At 31.5% G+C, this 24,187-nt stretch overlaps 3 protein-coding genes across 4 annotated transcripts; 2 read left to right on the top strand and 1 right to left on the bottom strand.

The window, feature by feature from the left end:
• Window positions 1-459: 459 nt before the first annotated feature.
• LOC148282715 (WW domain-binding protein 4) lies at window positions 460-12,629 on the top strand. Of its 2 annotated transcripts, XM_088224652.1 has the most exons (8): window positions 751-834; window positions 7,158-7,257; window positions 7,342-7,414; window positions 7,512-7,703; window positions 8,543-8,711; window positions 9,870-9,969; window positions 11,519-11,659; window positions 12,226-12,629. In XM_088224652.1, coding segments are annotated over exons 2-8 (885 nt in total). In that variant the 5' UTR covers window positions 751-834; window positions 7,158-7,255; the 3' UTR covers window positions 12,434-12,629. The 2 variants fall into 2 exon arrangements, with proteins under 2 accessions (XP_088080777.1, XP_088080778.1); XM_088224651.1 differs by lacking the exons at window positions 751-834; window positions 7,158-7,257 and adding an exon at window positions 460-650.
• LOC148282716 (calmodulin-lysine N-methyltransferase) lies at window positions 994-2,418 on the top strand. Its single transcript, XM_088224650.1, has one exon. The coding sequence runs from the start codon at window positions 1,133-1,135 to the stop codon at window positions 2,081-2,083; it is 951 nt and encodes a 316-aa protein (XP_088080776.1). The 5' UTR covers window positions 994-1,132; the 3' UTR covers window positions 2,084-2,418.
• A 4,155-nt stretch (window positions 12,630-16,784) lies between the features above and the next one.
• Window positions 16,785-20,976, bottom strand: rdgB (retinal degeneration B). Its single transcript, XM_088224649.1, has 2 exons — window positions 20,795-20,976; window positions 16,785-20,594 (listed from the first exon to the last, which is right to left on the bottom strand). Exon 2 carries the CDS (start codon window positions 20,500-20,502, stop codon window positions 16,930-16,932), a length of 3,573 nt encoding a protein of 1,190 aa, XP_088080775.1. The 5' UTR covers window positions 20,503-20,594; window positions 20,795-20,976; the 3' UTR covers window positions 16,785-16,929.
• Between the last annotated feature and the right edge of the window lie 3,211 nt (window positions 20,977-24,187).

Genomic DNA, 24,187 nt, shown 5'->3' with positions numbered 1-24,187 from the left:
CTCAATAATATTTATAGCAAGAGCCAAATAATCGTAATCGCCTTCTGGCAAAGGTTACGACAGGAGGCAAACAATAATTTATTTTAACTAAAAAATTACCCTCAGTCGGAAACTAATTATTCTATTTGACAGTAATTCTCAATTAATTATATTTTTATCTTCACTTGGTTTTAAGAATTTCAGTTTTTCCTATTTTTTTCGTAATAAATAGGTAGTATTCATTTTGAACGATGTTAGGTAAGTACTTATGAAAATTGCTAACGGGAAGTTTATTATATTCTTTAATATTGTGTTGCTTTTGTATTGTGTAAGTTTTAAAATTGTTGAGATTCGGTAAACAATATTTATTCGATTTATAAAATAAAATAAAATCTCTGTAACAATAAAATTGCAGACACGTATGTGTGTGCGTTTACCTTTACTAACTAAATAGGTAGGTACCTGGTTTATTTATTTGATACAATCTAATGGCTGAAAACATAAAAACTTTGGCATTTTGACTTTGACGTTTGGGCTTTTCTGAAAATTTTAAACTGACTTGTTTTGTCTCGGCTTCTTCCAATGTTAATTTGTTTATTTATTATCTTGTTTGCTGTGCTTCGATAGTTTTGACCGGAATCAGCTTGAATATTGCAATTACGTCTAAAAATGTAAGTAACTATACTAGAATAACTTGTGTATCGTCTATCAAATCTTGTCATTACCTATGTTAAAAATTGGCAGAGAACACTAAAGTATCCTATTATCGACAGACTAATAATAGCTCAATGACTCTCCTATCGTATTGAATTATAAAAAAATACAATTGTGAATTGAAGAAATCCTAGATTTTAAGTGTATATCTTGATTCTTGTTTTTAATTTTTTCAGGAATCATTAAGCTTAAAACAACACATTACCACATATAAATAGTTGGGAGGTGTGCAAGATTACTTTCTTCTGAAAATGTGATATTATTTTTTCTGACCTTGTATTAATTATCTAGTCTCTTACAATTATACCTCATACCTCCGTGTTAACATTATATAAGTAAATCAATTAGAAAAATAATTTTATAGGAGTTTAATCATAATTTCTTAAAAATGGTTTAAAAAATCAGATTATTTAAACATAAAGCAAAGCTAAAATAATTGATGCCTAGAGAAAAACAAACAATCTTATCAACGTGTGAAAATGCTATATCTTCTAACAATAATAATGATTATGAAATAATAAATAAATATGCCGATATAAACAGCAAAGTTGCCGCTCGAAAGCGATGGAAAATCTTAGCCAAAGCTTTGTTCAAGAGTACCAAGGAAGACATCGCGGATGTTTCTGTGAGAAGGTTTTCTTCCTTCGGGATATTCGCTCCGTCTTCGCAGTCGGGTAATTTAGTGGAATACAGCACTATAGACAAGAAGTACTCACTGAGCATTCAATACTTGAATGGAACCTTCTCCGCCAGGGACCTCATAGGCTTCAACAACACCGGAAACATTTGCGTTTGGCCTTCGGAAGAAACACTCTCCGTGTACATAACATCCAACCTGCACTTGTTCAACGACAAATCTGTATTAGAGTTGGGAGGCGGAATGTCCTGCATGGCTGGCCTCGTTGTTGCCAAGTATTGCCGTTCTTCTTGTGTGAGAGTGACGGACGGAAATGCCAAGTCCATAGAGAATGTTCAGTTTATTATAAACCACAATATGCTGGATAAGAAAGTAAAGTGCGCGGTTTTACAGTGGCAAGATCTGAAGAAGAACTGTCCGGATATAAATCCTGTCCAGTACGACATTGTTCTGGTTGCCGACTGTCTGTTCTTCGACGAAGTGAGGAACGATCTCATTAACGCCATTTGGTTTCATCTGACGGATTCCGGAGTCGCTTATGTCATGGCTCCGCAGCGAGGAAACACTTTGGATCAGTTTATCGGGGCATCTCAGAACTTCGGTTTCTCTTGTATCAGGAGTGAGAAATACGATACATCCATTTGGGAGAGACATTTAAAACTTCTCGATTCTGATGTGAATTATGATCCTAGTCTCCATTATCCGATATTACTTAAAATGACAAAAGTCAATTGTTCACCTTTTATGCCTTAATGGAGTGTTAAAATTCTATCAGTTTTTTTAAAACATATTAATCCCACATTTAATAACATAAAAGATTAGTCAAATTAAATAACTTAGGGATTTACTTCCAAATTCAATATAGCGCAGTGAACACCATTTATGTATTTATTAAATTTAGAAACATTTACATTTTTATGGATAAGTAGGCACCCATTTCAAAATATTTGCCTTTAATACATTGCGGCTAAATAATTTAGAAATATCGAAGCGTAATAAATAATAGATTGACAAATTATCAGATTCAACAAACTTCCGATTGGACCAGTAGCATTAAAAATCAATAGAGTTTACAATATTAGAATGAATGAAAAGAATAGTTACCGGAGATCTCCTGTGTTATTAGTGTCATGTAAAGACTGAAATAGGCTAGGCAATTTTACAATTGTTACTGAGGTTTGAAGATTACTATAAAAGAAAATCATCCAAAGGTATTTCCAGTATTACCTATTGATGTACAAACTTCTCAGCTCAACTGCGAAGGATCAAATCATAAGTCATATTTTTATAGCATCATTTTATACAAAATCTCTTACAGATTGTGTGTATTAGTTGTTTGTCATTATTTAGATAAATGAACCGCAATTAAATGTGGATCTTAAAAAGTCAATTTGAAGATGGATTTAGATTTGAAATACATACAGTTTAATTAACTAGCCAAAGGTTACCGGGTGTTATGTTTTCTAGTGTGATATTACTAAATCATGTGCGTGCCAAATTATTTTTGCTTATTAATAATATTATAGTACATATTAATTAGTAAATAGTTACTTTTGTTTCCGCCTCAAATTCCACTTCTTTCATTGTAAACTTATATATTCTGCATAGATTTAAATAATTAATAATATGTTTCTTAATCTTGTTATAACTGACATTCCCCTTCTACGTCATTATGTTTATATTCTTAGGGGTCATAACTTTTAAAGAAACTAATCATATATTTATTCGGTATTTTACTAGTAAATTACCAAATAGACTATTCAACTTTAGATAGGATTGGAATAGAATTATGTAGCCAATTTCCATTAGAATTCCTTTAAAGTTAATATGATGTATAGTCACATAAGTAATGTTACAGCTCTCTAAAAGAATATTATTTTTGTATTTATGCCTTGATAAAATTCTCCCACTGTTGCCAATATTATGAGAATGTACAGGTGTGACATAAACAAATAGTTTGTTATTGGGTAAAAATGTGTTCAGTTTTAATTGTATCATTATGAATTCAGTATTATTTGACAATTCTGTGAATAAGAGCCCCTAATATTTGTATACTCTTAATAGCACAAATTAAAGTAAGATATGTATATGCAAGTAGTTATTTTTTATCTTAATAATAACATATTATTTAACTTGCCTTTTCTTTTTTTAAAGCTTAAAACAATAAAAAGATGAAAGTGCTAATGTTTCTTCTTCTGAAGAGTTTATTTTTTTATTAACCTGTCATTGTATATTAGATATAATATATTTATCATTGTTATATTTATACATCATTAAAAAAATCATTCTTACATACCTGATAAAATTGTATTTAATCAAATTAATCATTTTATTTTTGAGAAAAGGGGTACACCTGAAGTATTAGACTGCATTTTACCTTTATGCTATTAATTGTGAATAATTATTTACAGTCATACCAGCGGCACTTTGCAGCCTACCGGTAGATGCACATTTGTTTGTTTTATAAGAATTTCTAGACCTGCTAGTGGGATGCTGTTTTATTTTTTATTTTTTTATTTTTTTTAAAAAGAAATATTTGCGTTCTTATGATTTACCCAAATATTTAATTTTGACGGCCATTTTCAACGAGTTGTAAATAACTCACTATTAGAAAATGGGAATCGAGTTGGGGTAGAGTGGGATTCGAACCACGGACCTTTGGTCCGTTTGTCCGAGACACTAGCCACAGGACCACAACCCGATTCAAAATTATTAATATGTAGTGTCTGTTTTAGAGCATAGATACCGGTTTTTGATAACATCAAAAAATCAGTATATCCGACCAAAAATGCAATATTAAAAACACCGATATTTACTTCTCTATTACCGAGATTTCGATATTAAATAAGAGTTTTTTTTATTTTGTCTGGTTTTAAAGTTAACTTCAAACGTGATTCTTTATCGTGTCGTACTCCGTTCCGCTCATTCAACCGATTAGAAATCAGAATGCTGATTTCGTTCAACCAAAATCTGTCACTAGCGTCAGTAGCTTCCTAGTCATTTTAGTTAGTTAACATTGCTACTACAAACCGTGCCTGCCTACAATTTACTTTGTTGGTGGTAAACTCTATCAGCCTTCTACCATTGTTATTGACTTATCTGAGGCCATGCCTTCCCATCACCAATGGGCCAAATGATGGGTCTGTTCCAACTCTTGCATTCAAATTGCCCATTACTATCACGCGGTCTCTTTATGGTAGAGATGCAATAATCGTATGAAGAGAGTCGCCCGAGAAGGCATCCTTTACTAGGGCATCTGCAGTATTTGTGGGTGCATAGCACTGATGATAGTGATTGAACTGTCAGCAGTTCTGAGGGAGGATGGCACGTATAAGACGCTCAGAGATGGGCTCCCGTTTGACAAGGCAATTAGCGACTCTCTGTGAAAGTAGAATTGCCACACCTTGGCGATGATATTGCTGTTGACCGGAGTGTATACAAGTATCTTTATCCAACAGTCTCTTCCCATATCCTTTCCAACATGCCTCGCTAATACCAAGAATATCTAATTTATATTTGTCCATGATATGAGTTGCGTGGATATCTTTTCCGATGACCTGCATACGAACTGATTGGCAGAGAAGAGTTGTTGGATATGAGTGTTTTTTCCAAATTCATATTTAATGTTTAGCAAAAATATCGAGAAAATATTGAAATATCGGATTTCCAATTTTTGAAATTGTAATATGTAAAAAATATAATAAATAAATTCTCTTTCAAAATAAAAGGTAGAAAATTGTTTTCACGTAAAAATAGATAGGTTAGAAATAAATCGTATGTACATTAGGACACTTGACTTACATGGGGTAGGTTCTGGGTTCGATTTCCGGTGAGAACACAAAAAATAAATGTGATTTTTCTCAAACCTGGGTGTACTGTACTGTAATTCACTACTATAATTAGGCCTCCTGGCCTATCGTGGTGCAAAATAAATATTCGAAAGATTTTAAATTAGATTACTTATGATCGTTTTCTGTTCTTTCTATAATTTATTATTATTTTCAGTCTATTTAATCACGCGCACATTCTACTAATTTAAGAGTATAATATTTAATGAGTACTTGAGATTTTAGTAAAACTAATTACTAAAAGGACTTTTGAATAAACTTAAAGAATCTAAATAAAATTGTATTTTACAAGCATATCATCACCCTGACTTATAAAACTCCACAAATGGTCAAAAAAATCTGACTTCAAATAATATATATGTTTAAAACATACACACACATATAGATTATTTGAAGTTTTTACTTATTAAGAAATGAAATAATAACATTTTGGAAATGATGTTAGATATTCAATTTGTTTTGTCCCACTAAATATAAAATGGGTATGTCATGGGACCAAATAATTTATTAGAAAATTCATATCAATAAAATACAATATCAGAAGAATTACGTTGCTTTTGTGATGTAAAGAGGCAAGAGTGTTTATTAAACTTAATGACACTGCTCTGTAAATTGATATATGGAAATCGAAACATACTCTACCAATCAATCTACTTCACAATAACTACTTTGGCACTGCAACTAACCAAATGTAAATCTTATTAATGTTGCTTGGAACGCTTCTGGCTGTAATATTCACATCTCTCAATTGTTTATATTTCTGTATGAGTGGAAATTTACATGGCTATTTCGGTTTACATTTTCTGTACAACAAACTTTATCGCCAGCCACTAGAGATGTCAATGCTTACCTAGTTTTACAAAGATATACTTGTCTTGTGCATACATATTTTGGTTTCAAATTATTAAAAATTTTGTGTAACAATACTTTTTACCTTCCATTTTTGTCATTATTTTACTAATTCTTTAGAGTAAAATTAAATTAAAACTAGGAAATCTTATGTTTCTCAGTGACTGTATCAAACAATTTTTGGAAATGCTTTCGCCAAAAAAATGTTTTTCTACAATACAATCTTGTAAATTTTTTTGTTGACTAGTTGATTTAACCCCCTAGTGAATTATTAAGGTTAACATATAGATATCCATATTATCTTCTCTAAAATGTTCTCCATTTCTGTTGCAATACGTTCAAATGTATTGTATTCAAATTATAGTATTTAACAATTTATTCAACCTTTAAATGTGTTTATTTACTGCATTTGTGTGTAGTAAATAATTATTTAGTCCGATAAAATATCTTTGGTGTTCTTTCTCTTGCACTTTTTGAATTGTTATCTTAGGAAAAAAAAAACTTTTCACAATCTTTTCTTCAATAAATGGAATTCTTAATGTTTTAATTATGTGTTTTATCTCTACATGTCAATGCACTTAATTAGAGACATATTTTATTAGGTACTTACTCACTTAGCCCAAAAATAAATACATGTTTGACTAAACGTATATTTGATGTTCGATATGATAAAACGAATAGGAAAAAATTATACAAGTATTATTTTTGTTTATTTAAGCAATACAAACTTATTCATTGTTTCAACTTTCATCATGTTAACTTTCATTGTACCTAAAACTCAGTTCTCCATTTGCTTAATTAAAATTAGTATTTAAAAAAGTATAACCTGTTTCTGTTGAATATTTTTTTAATCTGTTATTATTTATAAATATATATTTATACAATAGCAGTATACATATTTATAGTCATTAAATATATTATATTAAATCCATTGTTACTTATTAAAGTTGTTAATATTTGTTGTTATGTGATATTGTCCCATTATAAAGTCAGTTGAATATGACTTCTTAATATGTATTTTTTGGATGTTAATTCAATTAATTGTACGTGGTATTTATGTTGCCTTGAAAGTTATACTCAAATTATAATATTGTTGTTTAACTTATTGTGTTTACTCTATATTATTACAGTCCTTTTAAACATAATTCTTCTCCTACCAAATGATAATCTCTATGTAACATATTGTAATGTTGATGATTTCCAAATCTATTTTCTCATTTGTTGAGAAATGTGAGTATATTTTTATGATAGTTAAATATTTGTCGACAATGGAAATATGTCTTTAATATATTTATGTATTGTTATGTTTTATAGGGCTGACTACTGGAAATCAAATGAACGAAAATATTGTGACTTCTGTAAATGTTGGATAGCTGAAAATAAAATTGTAAGTTCTACTGAAAACTCACATTTTAAAGATAAGTATCTCGACAGTAAGAAATATACATTTTAATTTGTATAACTAATATAAATTTTCATTTCAGTCAATTTCGTTGCACGAAGGTGGTAAAAGACACAAGGAAAATGTCGCAAAAAAGATATCCGAAATCAACAAAAAGACCTCAAAAGATCATAAATCTCAGGTCAAAGTTGAAGAAGAAATGAATAAAATGGAAAAAAATGCAATGGCAGCATACTTAAAAGACATAGAAAACAACGCTGACCTAACTTCACAGGTACTAATCAAACATTTGCTTTATAAATTATTTAATCTGTTATCAGACTTGCATAGCCGTGCGGTGGGGCTTTCGATTAGGGAAGTAATTAATATAAATATAGGTAATTGGTACATAATAATATACACTGCCTTTAAGAAATTAAAGACACAAAATACTACATGCATGTGATCAGAAATTACAATAATAATTTTATATATCTAACAAATTGTTATATAAAATCAACCAACTTCACTAGATACTACCTACTATAGATAACTGCAAAGTATTTTGTGGCGTTACATTATATTTTATAATAAAATTTAGTGAAACCAAAATAGATAATATCTTGTAATTTATTGAACATAATATATTATGAGCATTATTTGGTTAAATTTAGGGGAAGCAATGGTTCCATGCATTATCATTGAAAATAAAACTATGGGTATTGATTCTTTGTCCGGACACACGAGGAATACAATTATGTGTGTTAAATGGAACCTGAACCCTGGATGAGTGTTTTAGACTCGATGGCTACTCTCGGATATAAATCCTGAAAAACAAATTCGAGTGAACACAAGTCCACTCCTAGTATACTGGTTGGCGCATTTTCATACTGTGCTTGAGGTCACAGGTTTGATTCCTGGTAAAATTGACATGAATTATTGGTCGAAAAGATGATTTTACACTACTTTATTTAATTATCCCTGGACTTTTACCTGAAGAGTATACTTGATCGCTTAACTTTCATATAACAGATGTTTGAGATACGCTGAATTTGGCATACCAATGCATTCCCCTGTCCACCACTTGGGAGGGATACGGGTATTATGATGATTGACATTTATGGTTTGTTTTAGATAATTAATGAAAAATTGGCAGAAACCAATTCAACGCTAGTACTGAAATCTCAAGCGGCCCCTAAAGAAACACCTGTAGGTCCATCATCATCAAGTAAACACAAATCAAAATGGCAGCAAGGAAAAAAAGAAGATGGAAGTATTTACTATTGGAACTTGGAAACAAATGGTTTTTTTCAATTTTTATTTTGGAAATACATTGTCTTTTTAAAAATATAATGAACCTTTTTTTGTTAGTAACCTTCGTGTGCTTTCAATCATTTTCGCTCTAACTTAAATATATGTCTATAAATGATGGATTCCTATAATTTTATAACAATGATCAAATAATCCATTTGAACGACAGTAAATTATTGCATGCGCTGTAAGCAGCTTCCTCGGTGGACCATTGAAGAATATAAAGTTAAACCTGAAAGCCCTCACCCCTTACCCGATAGCCTCTTACATTAAGGGCTTGGAGAAGGAAATTTACACTCGGCAGCCAGGCTCTTTGAAGACCTAGAGGCTCGGAGGGCTAGAACTAACTCACGGGGACCTGTCACTATAGATCTACTCAGATCGCAGTGACGTCAGGTGCTTATTTAACACTGACCCCCATCTTCAAGAATAGAGAAGAATGCGCTGTATGCTATTTCTTTTTTAATATATGATATATAAAAAAATCCAATTGTTATACTTAAAAAATATTAATATTGTTCTGTTGGTAAAATTCCCTCCTGGGAAAATGAAATAATTTGTTTTTTCTTTCTTGCCCGGAAATATTTAAAACAATTGTATTTTTATTATTTCTTACATAGTTATTCATATATTTTTTTAATAATTTGAACACTTGAAATTTAATATAAAATCCATTCAACAATGCTTTGAGTATGTCCAAATGTTTGTAGACAAGCTAGATTTCCTCCCTAGGGAGTTATTTACATCTAAATTTGTTGCAACAGAGAGGAAAAAACTTTGAGAAGGGAATATGGAAGTCTAGGCATTTACAGGGCTTACGACCTGTCATTGGCTGGTTTAAGTGGCTCCCGTAAATGCCTAGACTTCCATATTCCCTTCTCAAAATGTTTTCCTTCTCTAATGCAACAAATAAAGATCTGAAATCCATTCAATCCGATTTAACTTGTTATTTAATAAGTTACTTATTTAAATATAACTTGGGAAACTAACAATTCTAAATCACACAGAACTTGTGACAACTCTAGTAAATATATAAATAATCAAAACATTAGCAATTACATATATATCTCGTGGAAAGGGGTTAGCAATGTTAGCATAAGGAAGTATGGAGATAATATATATAGTAATATTTTTTTTTTTTTTTTTTCAGAAACAGTTAGTGTGCCTCCAGCAGAAGGATTTGTGTCAATATCTGATTTAAATGTTCCAGTGAAAAAGCACGGAAACTTTGCTGGAAAAGATAACAAAATGTAAATAAAATATTCTAAACATTGCAATTTAAAATGTATTGCTTACTTCAGCATCAATACGGGAATATTCAGATACATATGCAAAAGAGTATTCACCATAATTTCATCTTAAATGTTGACAAGCGCTATTTGCTGCATAAATACATTGAAGACATACATTTATTTTTACATATCTCGCATACGAATCTTAAAAAAAGTTAACCATTTTATTATTTTTAGTTATCCAATTGTAGTCCTACTATGGGTAACATTAATTTTATTATTATTTTACAGTGTGTGCGTTTTTTTAAATGTGAATAAAAGATCCACTGTTTAATAATATCGCAAAGTAATTATTACAGTTGTAGTATCATAGTGTACCTAGTTGGGTAGCTTCAAAATCAGCATTTGTGAGATATCCACTAAAAACACATGTTTTATCTTCCATAAATGCTACAAATAGGCAATTTATGCGTTCAAATGATCAAAATGTGAATGCGTGTGTGTTTAATGAATCACAACTTGCTTATTTGTAGCATTTATGGAGGAAGATAAAAATGTGTTTTTAGTAGGTAACTTGCAAATGCTGATTTTGAAGTAACCTAGTTGTAGTCATAATTTGATGAATATGTTTCTTTACATATCTATATTAAAATATTTTAACAAAACTTAATTGAAATATTATTTGTTGTTATGACTTAATAGGGAATAAAGACCTCTTGCTGAAATATTATAATTAAAGTACAATCTAATTTGAAGATATTTATCAAAATAACGACATTTACTCGATAAAAACTTCTCAAGAATGAAGATTAGGACAGAGACATGCACTCTTCTTCGCTCCTAGACTATACAATGTGTTTACTTATGATGTGAGAGACATGAGAAGTTTAACCAACCACATCTTTAAAAAATATGCAAATAAGTGGTTCATGGAAAGAGATGTGCTTGATTACTTCAGCTAAATTACAAGCAAAATATGATACTTTTTTGTTTTTTTGTACTAAAATATTCATATTGTGTTTTTTTTTGTATATGTGTATGAATGTATGTTTGTTTATCTACATATTGTCGATGATACTATACTGCGTAACTATCAATTTAATGTTTTGACAGGGGAACCTAAAAAGCGTTCTGTTAATATATTACTTACGATTTTAATCAACCAAAAATACCACTGATATATCAGAAAAACTGTATTTAGAGTAAAAATAGCAGTCATTTTAAACTAACGGCTCTTAGTCCCTATAATGAATTTATTTCGGTAAAATATTTTCATAAAAGAAACAGGTTATGCGGTATTGCAGTATTACCGATGATATTTATGTTGTGGTGCATGTATGTGGATTTTTTTTTTCTAATTTGTCCTATTTTCATCCACAATGTACTGTTAACCTATGTAAACATAAGATTTTTTTTTCAATAAATACAAAAAAACTTATTTAAAACTATTACTTCAATCAATACTTAACTACTTAAATCTATTACATAAAATGTACCGTGTAAGCAGTACTTGACATGACCATATATTACATAACCATATTAAATGTTATTTTTGTTTTTATTACAGGCTGAAGAAACGCAAGGAATCAAAATCACACAAGTCAACCAAGAACTCAGATACAGTAATGAATATTCCGGATACATTTGTTCCCATGGGACCACTACCTCGAGGTGATCCATACGGGGCATGGAAAACAGTTGAAGTTGTGTTAGTATCTATTCGTTTGCAATACGATTTCATCACTTCAGTATAGTTAGTTTGTGTCTGGGCGGATGAAGAATACAGTTTTGTGTGTGAAATAGAATCAAAATCCTGGACGAGTGGATGGCTACTCTAAGGCCAAAAACCCGATAATGGAAACAAAGCAAAGGAAAGTCTGCCTTGTGGGGTAACGGTTGTTATGTTTGCCTACCATGCTTGAAATCCTGGAAAGGTCAACATGAAATATTTGTTTATAAGGTGGTTTTACACTGCAACCCAGATCGGCACCTGAAATGTAAGACCGATCACCTTACGTTCCTGTAAAAGATACTAAATAAATATATGATTTAAAATTTTCTGACGCAGTACTGTATTATTTTTTAAAATCTTAAAATAGGGCTCACATAAACATTCTTGTGTCCTCTAATAATAACAATGTACATATATTTCATTTATAAGTTATTTAATACGTATTTCTTAACCTTGGTAAGACCACCAGGTGCGAATTAGGGTTAAATGATAGTGCAAAACTAAATTCATCTGACCACTGCTAAATTCACTCTTCTTTGTAGGTCCCCCTCTGATTTACAATTGCCTAAGCAAGATTACGTGACTCCAGCTATACCATTAATCACCTTTGAGCCGGAGAAAAAATTCAAAGAAAAACAATGGAGTTCACTGGATACCGGGGAATCTAACGAGGGTATAGTGGAGTTCAAAAAGAGAAAATTCAACAACGCGACTAAAAGAAATGTGAGACAGAGACTCGACGATGATTAAAATATTACCCAGTAAAAAATTCATCCCCTTTTATTGCCGAAGTGTGAAATATAATAATGAGAAAATAAAAGCATTTAATAAAAAAAATCTGGAGTAGACCATTAAGTGCAAAACTAATTTAGTAGATTTTTTTCCATCTTTTTCATGTACATGCCTTGCTGGTTATTCTTTAAAAAATAATACGACATTTTGAACATTATGTATTTTATTTTCATATATTTCCACATAAAATACACAGATCAGTAAAACTTGATATAAATTAAAATAAACATAATATCCATAATACATATTTCTTATAAAATATATTACATATTTATTTTTATCACATTCCTTTAGAAAGACAAAAAGACTAAATGAGCACCTACGACAATTATTCGAAAATATAATGCAGGATTACGTAAAGGTATACTTAATCCAAAATGAAACATTTGAATGCGTTATGTACTCACTGTAATAAAATAAAATATTTAACAATTTGTCAAAGCGAAACTCTTTGATCACAGTGATTTTTACAAATAAAACAATGTTTGTGTATTAAAAACTAGTAAAACCGGCAAGAATAATTTATTTTCTATTTTTACATGCGAGTAAATGTATTACATAAAACATCATGTTTCCACAAAAGTTTTGAGGAATCTAATGCTGAATACCAACATTACATTTTTTATCAGGCTTCATTATGGGTAGTAAAATATTTTCTTGTAGCTTTTATACTTTTATTATTTTATAACAAACAACAATTGTTTTTCTGGAAGAACACAGAAGTCATGACTAAAGAGGGAATACCTTGACTAAAAAAAACATTAAACGATAGAAGGAACAAGAGTAGTAATTTCAGCAACAAAATTAATATGTGGAATTCACATAAAATTATTGTCTGTTTCAAGCAAAAACGCATTATTGGCTTCACGCACCCTTCAGAAGGGTTAGTTTTACAAAATTTTACCAGGGCTCTCACTGCTTCACCAAATTAATAGTATTATTCAGACTCTTGGCGATTTTGATTTTTGAATACCGTAAATATCGAAATATTTGCAAATAACATATCAGGACCAATTATGTGTACATTAAAATAAGAAATTTAATATAAAGCATCAAGATTCTAATTGAACAGTTTCTTGAAATTGTTTTTTTTCCACATTTTAAAAGGCTGACATTTTTAATCTCACAACTATTGCTTTAATTTTACATTAAATTCTTTATTTTTACAACCCATAGATATAAAATAATTTTATATACATATGTGCATTAATTTTGCTTGAAATAATTATTTCTTTTACATTATTTTACAAGTTGAGAAAAATTTCTGGGAAACAGAGGTAAAAATAGTATTCACAGCATAAACAATGCTTTCGAATTGTTTTAGGTACGGAAGTAGATATCAGAGTTTTTAGAAAATACTAACCTTAAGTTTTAGGACAATGTGTTTTGTTACAATTTTATTTACAATATGATATTTACCAACATATATGTAACAATTTATTTATAGAAAAGCAATAGTTATGCGTGCACAAACACAGAATGTGCAAGAATTTTTTTTTTTAACTGTTAATTTTGAAAGCATCAAAACTTCAGACTGATAAATATTTTAATAGGTATTTCTCTGAATTTTTTAAAATTAAAGTACTACGAAATTTACCAACAGACTAGAAAAACCACAGAATGACATACTACATAAAACAATATGCATCGCAAAAAAGTACTGTCATCCGAATCAGAAAACAAACATGTATTTAATATGAAGTTATAGATAAGATAAGAAAATAAGAAAGTTAGTTATACATAAGACAATATTTTTCACTCTTTTTGATAAAATTTACTTCATAAGAAACATTCTCGCAGTAAGGTACACCAATAAATATTTACACTACGAACAATCTCAAATGGCACTATCCACAACATGGATTCATGGAAAATATACTTGTAAATGTAGAAATTCAATAATACACACCTACCAAATATGGAAAAGAATTTTTATGTTTAATAAAACATAAAAATAACAGATTAATAATCTTCCAAAAGCCTTAAATGTATTTGTGTACTATGTCTTATGGCATAAATATGAGAAACATATTTTTAAATGACAATTATTTTAAGAAAATAAATTAGATAGTATATGTATATTAGCATATAAATTTACATCAAACCACTGAAATATGATTTATTTGAAATATATTTCTTAAATTTGCATTGTGCCTATAGAAGCACTATCACCCGGATAAAACAAAATAAAAGATAAAAATCGTGACTATAATAGAGTATATTACGTCATTAGCTCTGCATAGATATATTATATGCATTGAGAATAATATTTCTTTTACAGAAACCCACCTAACGACTGATAGAATCATGTTAAATTTTCTATAGTAAAAAATAAATATTAAAAATAAACAAACAAGAAAAAAATAGTGTTAATATAAAGGAATGTCAAGAAAATACAAATATATATTCACCTTCTTTTTTTCACTGCAATAATGCAACTATACACAAAAATCAATAATATATGTGGAATAAATAAACTAGTGTTTTACACCAAACATGAAAAAATGCCTTTAAAAATTAACAACTTACATTGCTACCAATGTATATAAATCCACCATCTACAAAAAAGATAAAGTGCAAAAATATCACTACAACGAAGTACTTTGGGATTAATAATACATTATCTATTTTTAAAAAATATGGACACATCCTCTATGGCAATTTTCAAGAAATTTTTATTTTTTACTCAAAACAGAAGCTCATCAACATGTTTAAACAGTCACAAATAATGTTGACATGCGATGTAATAGGTTCATGAATTTTCAAACTAATAATACAAAACAAAATACCCTATTTATAGATAAACAAAGGTGGGAATAATGAGAATTAAACATAGAAAATAAATATAAATTACATCTTTACTTTTAAGTACATGTAACACGGTAAAGATAAATATAATATTAAAACATTTTAATTTTAAAACACATAAATATTTATGTATATTTTTGTTTTTACAATAACAACTACACTCTCACGCAAGAGGAAACAGATTCCTTGTTTAAAAAACAATATTGTTTACCCAGCAAATATTATTTATAAAAAATATCAGTAATAAGAAAGGAATGGTTAAGATATATATTATAATCTTCTATAACCTGATGAAAGGGTGATCCCACCGAACTAAGGATAGTTAAGTCTGGTGGGACCACTCTTCCTTACTTTTCGTGTTTAATTAAAACAGAATACATCTGAGTGAAAAAAATAGTTGATCATAGCAAGAAAAACCTAAATTTTGTTCTAATTTCTATCACATTCAAATTATTATTGTTTAAAATGAATCAATAATTAATAAGCTGAAAAGTGGAATGATACAATTGTTATCTGGTAAGTAATTTACAAAGTTGACAAATACAAATGAATTTTCATGATTCCAATCACGGTCTTAAATAATATTGATCATATAAAATACACGGTAATAATTATGTGTCAAACATTACAATAACTATGTAATAGTATATTATATGAATTTTAAAATTTATTAAGATAAGTTAGTTGGGCAATTATTTAGAAAATACAAAAAATTTGACTACATTATTAGTGTGAAGAACATCTGCCTGAATCTGGACCATTGCGAAGCGGTCAATGCACTGAGAACACAACTCCATTGTTAAGGCAAAGCTTACACATTACAGGGATGATTTAGACTATGATGATTTGAAAATCTTATATGATTTCTGCATCTCAAATATTTGATGTTTGAAATCTGATATTTGATTTTAAATCAATTTTATTGTATTCAATCTCTTGAGATTTAAGCAAACATAATTAAAATATTCTACAACTGTTTTTGAGAAACACCCACCTAATAATTGTTTGGTGTGGGCCAAAAAAAAGGAAGTAATAGTCGCAGTCGTATTGTTAATACCTATTGACACAATAAAAAATAACAAAAACGAATATATAGATAAGGATTTTAAAGCATGAAAAAATACAATAATGCCTTATAATACTGACAGGTATTTTATTTAGCACAAAGTATAAATTACCTTGTATCTATAAAATGTAATAGTGAAATAAAAACTATAGTAGGTGGTGATTTCTAAAATGAGATGTTAATAGAACTATTGTTTACTCCGTTGAGACATCAAATTTGAATAAATTATGTAAACATGGAAGGTTTTAGAATGCGATGAAATTATTACTGTCCAATAAAAATTTCAGTCATCAGTTTGTGAATGCAAACAACCATACAATTATAGAAATTCACAAAAAAGACAATATAATCATTTTTCAATAAACATAGCCACATGTAAATGCAACCATCTAAATTAATTTTATAGTATTACTGTAGGGAGTGGTAAATATAGAACTGTAAGACTTTTCTGTATAGAAAATGTAGGTATTTCACAATATGTAAATAGATACTTTGATAAAAACATTTACATTGAAATAATTTATATACAATAAGAATATAAGCGTAATATCCAACAACTTTTTCTTAATATTGAGTAGCTCTACCGCCGACGGCGTATGGAGGACTTTTGTCCTGGAAGGCCGAAGAAGCGCCGAGGTATCACCATACGCGCATTTCCCTGCGCTGGGCGACAGTTCCCGGGTAACTGCAATCCGGCCAAGTGCACTGCGTATCCCTCTGTGATTACTGAGGCCGCATTTACCTGCTTCCTTCCAACCTTACCTACGATGTAGATCTGCTTAGGTTGTAAACCTATGCTCGCGTAGACTCCAATATCTTTCCCTGAGCCATAAGCTGTGTGGACAATAACACTGTGATTCTGAATCAAATTATTCAGATACGCAGCCTTGTGGCCCAAAGGGTCGGTAGAGAGACCGTCAGCGAAGGAGACTAAGCCGTGAGGGAAGTTGTGTTGCCCGAGCCAAGACACTACCTTCTGCTGCTGCATGTCTGGTCGCCCAGTGATGTATATGATGAGGTATCCCAGCTCTTGCCAGTGTCGTACCACGTCCACAGCTCCCGCCCTGACTTTAGGATCCCGACCCGTCACGGACATGCTAGCTGTGAAAGACCCATCAATACTAAACACTACGCACTCCGTAAATGGGGGTATAATTGCGAGATGTAAATCACAACACGTATGATCACCGCGTACAACTAGTTTTATAGGATAAATTCCACAACCTATTGATTTATCATCGGGTAAAGAATAGCTGACTCTTCCTGTTTTGTCGGTTACTTCTGAGGCGAGCATTTGCCATTCACCTGCTGGAGGCTCCTTCATTATATGAATATCCACTTTCTCTCCAGCCAATGTTATCATATCTAAAGGACCATACATGAACCGTGCAGAGAGGTTTATGGTGGTACCTTCTTTACATATAACATCATTTGCTCTGTGATTAGCTGCGACATTTTTTAACTTAACAGATGTTCTCTTTTTTATCCACTTTTCACGTGGTTGACAGGGTGTAAATGATGACATATCTTTTTCATCTACTCCTCCAAATGAAGCTAAATCAAAGTGACCTACTTGCCTAAGAATGAAAGCGATTACATCAGAACTCTCCCAATAGCTAGCGTGGAATAAATGTGGGAGGGCGTGAGTAGGAAAGTTATTCAATCCATCGGGACAGTACAACGCGTAATCCAAACGTTTAGTTCCCCACCACTTTTGTTGTAATGCATTTACGGTCATCAATGGAATGTTATCTACCAAGCCACTCACAGTACTCTGCATGGAAACTTCAGATAGACGCCGTAACACATTTGGAGTTGGAGGTGTTTGGAGAGTGTCACCAAATATTTGAGGATGACTCTGAATAAGTTCTAATAAATGACATGGCTGTCCATTGCCCAATGGAAACTTTGCATATCGCGGAACATTAATGGGTGGTAGGATAGAAAATCTGGCTGATAATAGCGGCTCTAATCTTGCAGCTACCGGATCAGTCGGATGGAACAGGTTATAAATTTGCTGTAATGGAGGCTTTAGGATAATATTGCCTTTGTCTTCGGATACTTTTCTTGACGCTAATATCAAAGAAAGAGGACTTCCAAACATAAAAAAATCAGAAACATCAAAATCAAGTTTCACCTGGTGCTCACTAGTTGAAGACGATCTTCTTCTTGGTGATGGTGCTGAAAGATGTTGCCGAGATGATTGCTCAATTCCAATTTCATTATAAACATTGATATCAGTGTCAAGGATACTATTTTCACTCGCATGTCTCGACTGGTATTGCTGAGAGCGACACAATGCATCGTACCCAACAATAGATCCCATACAATCTCCAATAAAATATACATGACCGGTAAATCCTTTGCCTTCATCAGACTTGAGAAATTCTTGATATACGGTATTTGCTCCATTAATTGTACGGGTGACAGCCTCGAAGTAGTCCGGTGATGTTGTAGCCAAAATAGGAATAGCTCCAATAGGTATTAGGTCATGAGTGACATATGGCATTTCTGCACTAGACGGAGAAACGTCGAAGCTGTAGGGACTTAGAGTAGAAAGAAGACCCAACGCTTCTGTACATATTGGTGGACAAGAAACCATTTTGATAGCAATATGGCCTACCATGGTTGGATAATGTTGTCGCATTACAGACTCAAAAGCACCCCTGAAAGTGGTTATATCTGATTTTTTGGCCATCATATCAACAGTGGCATCTAGAACACTTCCAGCATGTAATACTAGAAGTAGAACAGTAGTAGAACAAGGATGTTGTATCACATTCTCGGCACAAGCTGCGTCTACACTGTTGCCACTGGTGAGAGTATACAATCTTCTAGGGCCCCTCTCTGAAGCTACTCTCTGTAAAAAGGAATGGTTGAAAATACTATCTTCATTAGATTTTTGCGGCTGAGTAGGAGAAGCATCTTCTACTTCATCTAATGAATCCATTGAGGACCATTTTGCAAGGGGAATTTCATTCGCTTCCCGGCAGTCAAAAAATTCATCATCCGACTCAGTTTCTGCTTCTGATTCTCGCACTATACTCTCCATTCTCCAATTAGCCATTTGTGTTTCGATACTTTTTATAGAACCGCAAGACGAAGAGCGCAAACTGGGTTTTGTGGCCTGCCAAATTTTATGTTCAGAGGTTGGAGAAATTTCTACTTTGTGACTTCTTACATTCGCATCTGCAGTATTTTTGGCTGAATTTTCTGTTGATTTTTTCACCATAATGGGACTAGAAATTTCTTCAGGCTTCTCGATGCAGCTCATTGTGGCAGCGAGAGTTTTGGTAGAATCATCTTGCGAAACATTAGAATTCTCACCAACATCAGATTCTGAGTCGTTTCCCATTTTCTGTTGTAGTGCCAATTGGGTCTGCTTTTCTATTTCTCGAATGTCATCCATCGTGAGTCCGCACCACTCGTCTTGCCATGCCCACGCCTGACGGTGGGCGCGGAGCATTGTTTTTCTAAGGGCGACATCGTGGATAAACTTCTCTAGTTTGGATTGCATTCCCCAATAACGGAATTCTACTCTACAGAGTTTGTAGGCGCACATGAGAGATTTCCCATCAGGCAGTGGCTGTGTTTTCCCTTGAACCTCTCTCCAATAATCATCTAGCCACGTATCAGTCAGTGGACCCCTTTTATATTTCTCCGATACATACAGTTTTGGATCTTCCTCTTTTAAATAATCCGCACCGTACACTTGATCTCGAACTACATCGATGACATCTACTATTCTATTTCTCAAGTCACTTCCAGAAAGTTTAAATACATTTTCTTGATAACCATTATCTCCGAAATAGTATGTTTCAATCTCCAAGGAAAACTTCTCTACAAATGGACATGTGTATCTTGTTTTAGTATAAGGGTAAGCATTCCACGCTTCTTCTTCCACAGTAAGCGCAGATTTAGGAAGAAGCCCCTTAAACCAGCCGGGCAGGTGACTGCCGACATGGTATATCTTTCTTGTATACTGCCCCGCACCACCGGGACCATCCTCATACGGCTCATTTACAATAATCTCTACTCCACTACCTTCACCTGAGCTTTCATTTCGACTTTTCTTTGCAATCATGTACAATTGAGCAATTCTGTATTCTTCCACAGTTAATGGAAGGGGAATACGATACTCTTTGATCAACATTTTGTCGTATTTCAATACACATCACACGTATTAACGTAATAAACTTATAATTTACATGTCTTATGTTAATTTTATTGGTAAACACAATACACCTGAAACAAAACAGAAAAACAATTAGGTAAAACCTTTATAAATATCCAATTAAATCAAGTTTTACTATTACTGTATACACATTTTTCCCACTATTATCCACCATCTAATTATGTAAATACAGTTATATTTATAACGAAATTGCGCCCTATACAAAACGAATTCACAACTTAAACCAATACTATCTCGCAGTTTTACTCACCCACTTTTGAAATCAATTCGCGTTTTACCAGTTTTCACAGTTTTTGACACATTCCGATGAGTAGAAAGGCTTAACAATTAAGTTTGATTCATATTAGATTGCTGGCCAAGGATTCTTCACCAATCCCTTAGCCAGAACCAACCCAAGGTACGGCTCAAGGCTCGAGCTACAAGTTGAACTTTGACATTTAAAAGGTTTCGGTTTCGATATTCGCAGTCAAGCCGTCATATTATTTAGGTACGAACCGATTATCCGCTTTGTCAATTATTCGTTATTTTTTTGTGAATAAAATTATTTCATAATTTCACGCTTTCGAATTTATTAATGTTCATAGAATAACATTAGTTAATACACACGCACATTAAACGTTATACAATTCATAATTTAATATAAAATAATACATTCGTCATGTAAGGAGACAGTGTATAAAAATATTTGTTTCCCTTTTTTAATTGCTTTCAGGTACTTCATATTTAAAAGATATTCGATATCCGCTATACTAAAATGCAAGAGAATATTACATTTTTTTGTAGAGATGGATTTGATAAACAAATGTTTGTATTGACTTATTTGTATTTCTAATCGGGTACTTAAGGCTGTAGTCTAATAAAAAGCATGGTACCTCATCATGCGATTTTGTCACTTTAAAAAGCCGTTCCTTTAAAATCGCACCACTAAAAAAAACGTTACATTAAAGCAATTATTTTCTAAGATATTTCTGATAAAAACTGTACTTAAAAGTTTTATGTAATCAAAATAAAAAATTTCGACCGGCAGACGCCTCTAGAAGTTAAGACTAAACTTAGGTATTTTGGTAATTTTATCAAGCAGGTAGGTATTAAAATTCAAATGGTTTGAAGATAATAGATTAAATGAAAAAAAGATCAACGCAAATAAATTAAGTTTGTTTTTTAAAAGAAATACATAATTTAAATAATACTAATTTTGCGGAATTTTTCTTAAATTTTAGTTTTTAATTTAGTATTCATGTAACATATTTTTAAAGAATATATCTCAATTATTCGCGTCCTCATTTTATCGGGCACATTACGTGAAGTGAGAACATGTTATTGGAAAATTTGAATTTCGAACAGAACGATTCAGAACAAGAACGGATAATCGAAAGTATATTTATAAACATATTTTTTGTAACTTCATTTAAAAAACACGGCCATAAGACCAAAGAGTAGTGGGGACAAAATCAATAAAATATAATGTTGCCTTACATTGGAAATATTTTTCCTTTTAATAATTTAAGAAAAAGGGTAAGTAGTTATTTATTTTTTTAATATTTCAGGTCTACAATGGAAATTAAAAAATAAATAATGCGTTTATAATATCCTCTCAATCTCGTTTTTACTGTAGATAGTTCCTACTAAATTTATCCTAAATTCCAACATAACACGACTCTTGTCTTGTATATAAAGTTGCAGTGTATATGTGTAAAAATAACTCTTTTACAATAAATTCGAAGAAAAAAACTAAACTGAGATGGTTCTATGAAGAGAATAAATGACTATAAAAAACTATTTTATAGTAAGAAATAAATAAACGCAGATTCCGGGAACATTGGAAAGGACATCCAATTTACAAAAATAAATTAAGTGGACGTAAGGAGGGAATAATGGAAAAAGCGAACAGTGGACAAAAGTCAGAATAATCGGCACTCATGAGTGGTAAATGCGTTTATATGAGTGTAGAGGAAATGAAGTATGCAGATATTTAATAACGCAAAATCTACTCAGGTCGCATTAACGCCAAAAACTTAACATATTGACATGACGAACGCGCCAACCATTATACTACGCGTTCTTTAGCCGCAAAACGTGCTGAAATTATAGGGATATAAATTTATTGTACAGCGCCCTTAAAGTGATTTTCACAAAAATGGTGATAGCGCTAGCAAAGATAATTCATATAGATGAATTATCTAACTATATATACGTAGGGGACTTATCTCGCAGCCCTAGTTCTTGTATGTTCAATAGACCACTTTGCATATTGTACAAAAGACATTTGATTTGTTTAGATTTAGTTAAATAAGTAAAATCATTGTGTGGAGATTGGCACTTAAAAAATTCTGAAAATGCTATTTAATAATGGAAAAAAAATATTATTTAGCTACATGAACGCGTAATAAGACAATTAACATATTGGCATTCATGTCTTTTTTTTAAATGGCCTATTGAACATACAAGAACTAGGGCAGCGATCTGTGTTCGATTTCCCTTTTTGGGATAATCTGATAATTTGAGAATAGCCATCGATTGAAAACACACAACCAAAATTTTGGTTTGTAACATCGAAAATATTTTTTTCAATGCGTTGGTACGTTGAAAATATTATTTTTAAAGAAAATGTCACTAAAGGGTAACAGTTAAATGTCAAATAGAATGTATTATGGTATTAAGTATTAACCAACACCGACGCGACGTTGATGGATGAAATTCGAATAAATTATAATCGGTTATAGATCAGACTGATTTTTTTATAACTGATTACGAATATTCGGAATATTACTTTTATTAGGTACTTTTATTAGGTATTAGGTACTTAATTATTATTTCCCTGCAAGTTTTTCCATATTACTAACCTCTACATGTTTGAGGTTTGAGGGTTCACGCTGGAAATGACTGTAGTATGCAGTAAAGTAGAATATATTTCAGAAGAATCACGGTGGTATACATTAGTGATTATAGGTACCACTATGATTCTTGTTCGATTTTACCACAATGCTAATACTCCACGCGTCAAAGTAAAAAAAAAAAAAACGGAATCAAGAATTATAATTTGACCCCCCAATACGCCATAAATATAGCAAAAATACTGCCGTCATAAGCAAAAAGGCGGCTATTTGCAAAAGTAGGAAAGTTGAGATATTTAATATTTATGCAAATTATTATAAACTGTAAGTTATCATAGGTAAAAAAAAGGATGTCAATTATTTGTAAGTATAAGACCAGTGTGCGCCATATCTACACTGTTTTTGCTTTTATAAATCTCTGGATAGTGAGTTGTTGCTTTAAAAAAAAACGTTTTTAGTATGAAAATATATTTTTATTGCTGTTTGCTTGATGTCATATGATTTGAAATTTCCTGTAGAACATATTTGACTAATTTCATGATTTTTATCGAAAAGCTGGTCTTTGTTTATAACGGTAGAATAGGAAACATTCAGTACAAATTTACAAATAACCTAAAATTTAAAAAACCAGTCTGTCTTATGGTTCAAATCTTGCTGCCTCTACCCCCCATGGAATTACTTCTCTACAATACCACCGAGTGTTGGCGCTATGCAAAATTAAGGCAAGATAAGTTGACTGTACATATTTACATAGTTTAGTAACCATACATGCTCCAGCCAAGATGCGTAGATATTACCACCTATTTTAT

This window comes from Micrasema longulum, unplaced genomic scaffold (genome assembly GCF_059751315.1).
Source record: "Micrasema longulum isolate JH-2025_06_02 unplaced genomic scaffold, ASM5975131v1 h1tg000301l, whole genome shotgun sequence".
Classification (NCBI taxonomy): domain Eukaryota; kingdom Metazoa; phylum Arthropoda; class Insecta; order Trichoptera; family Brachycentridae; genus Micrasema; species Micrasema longulum.
This window is presented reverse-complemented; position numbering and strand designations above follow the sequence as displayed.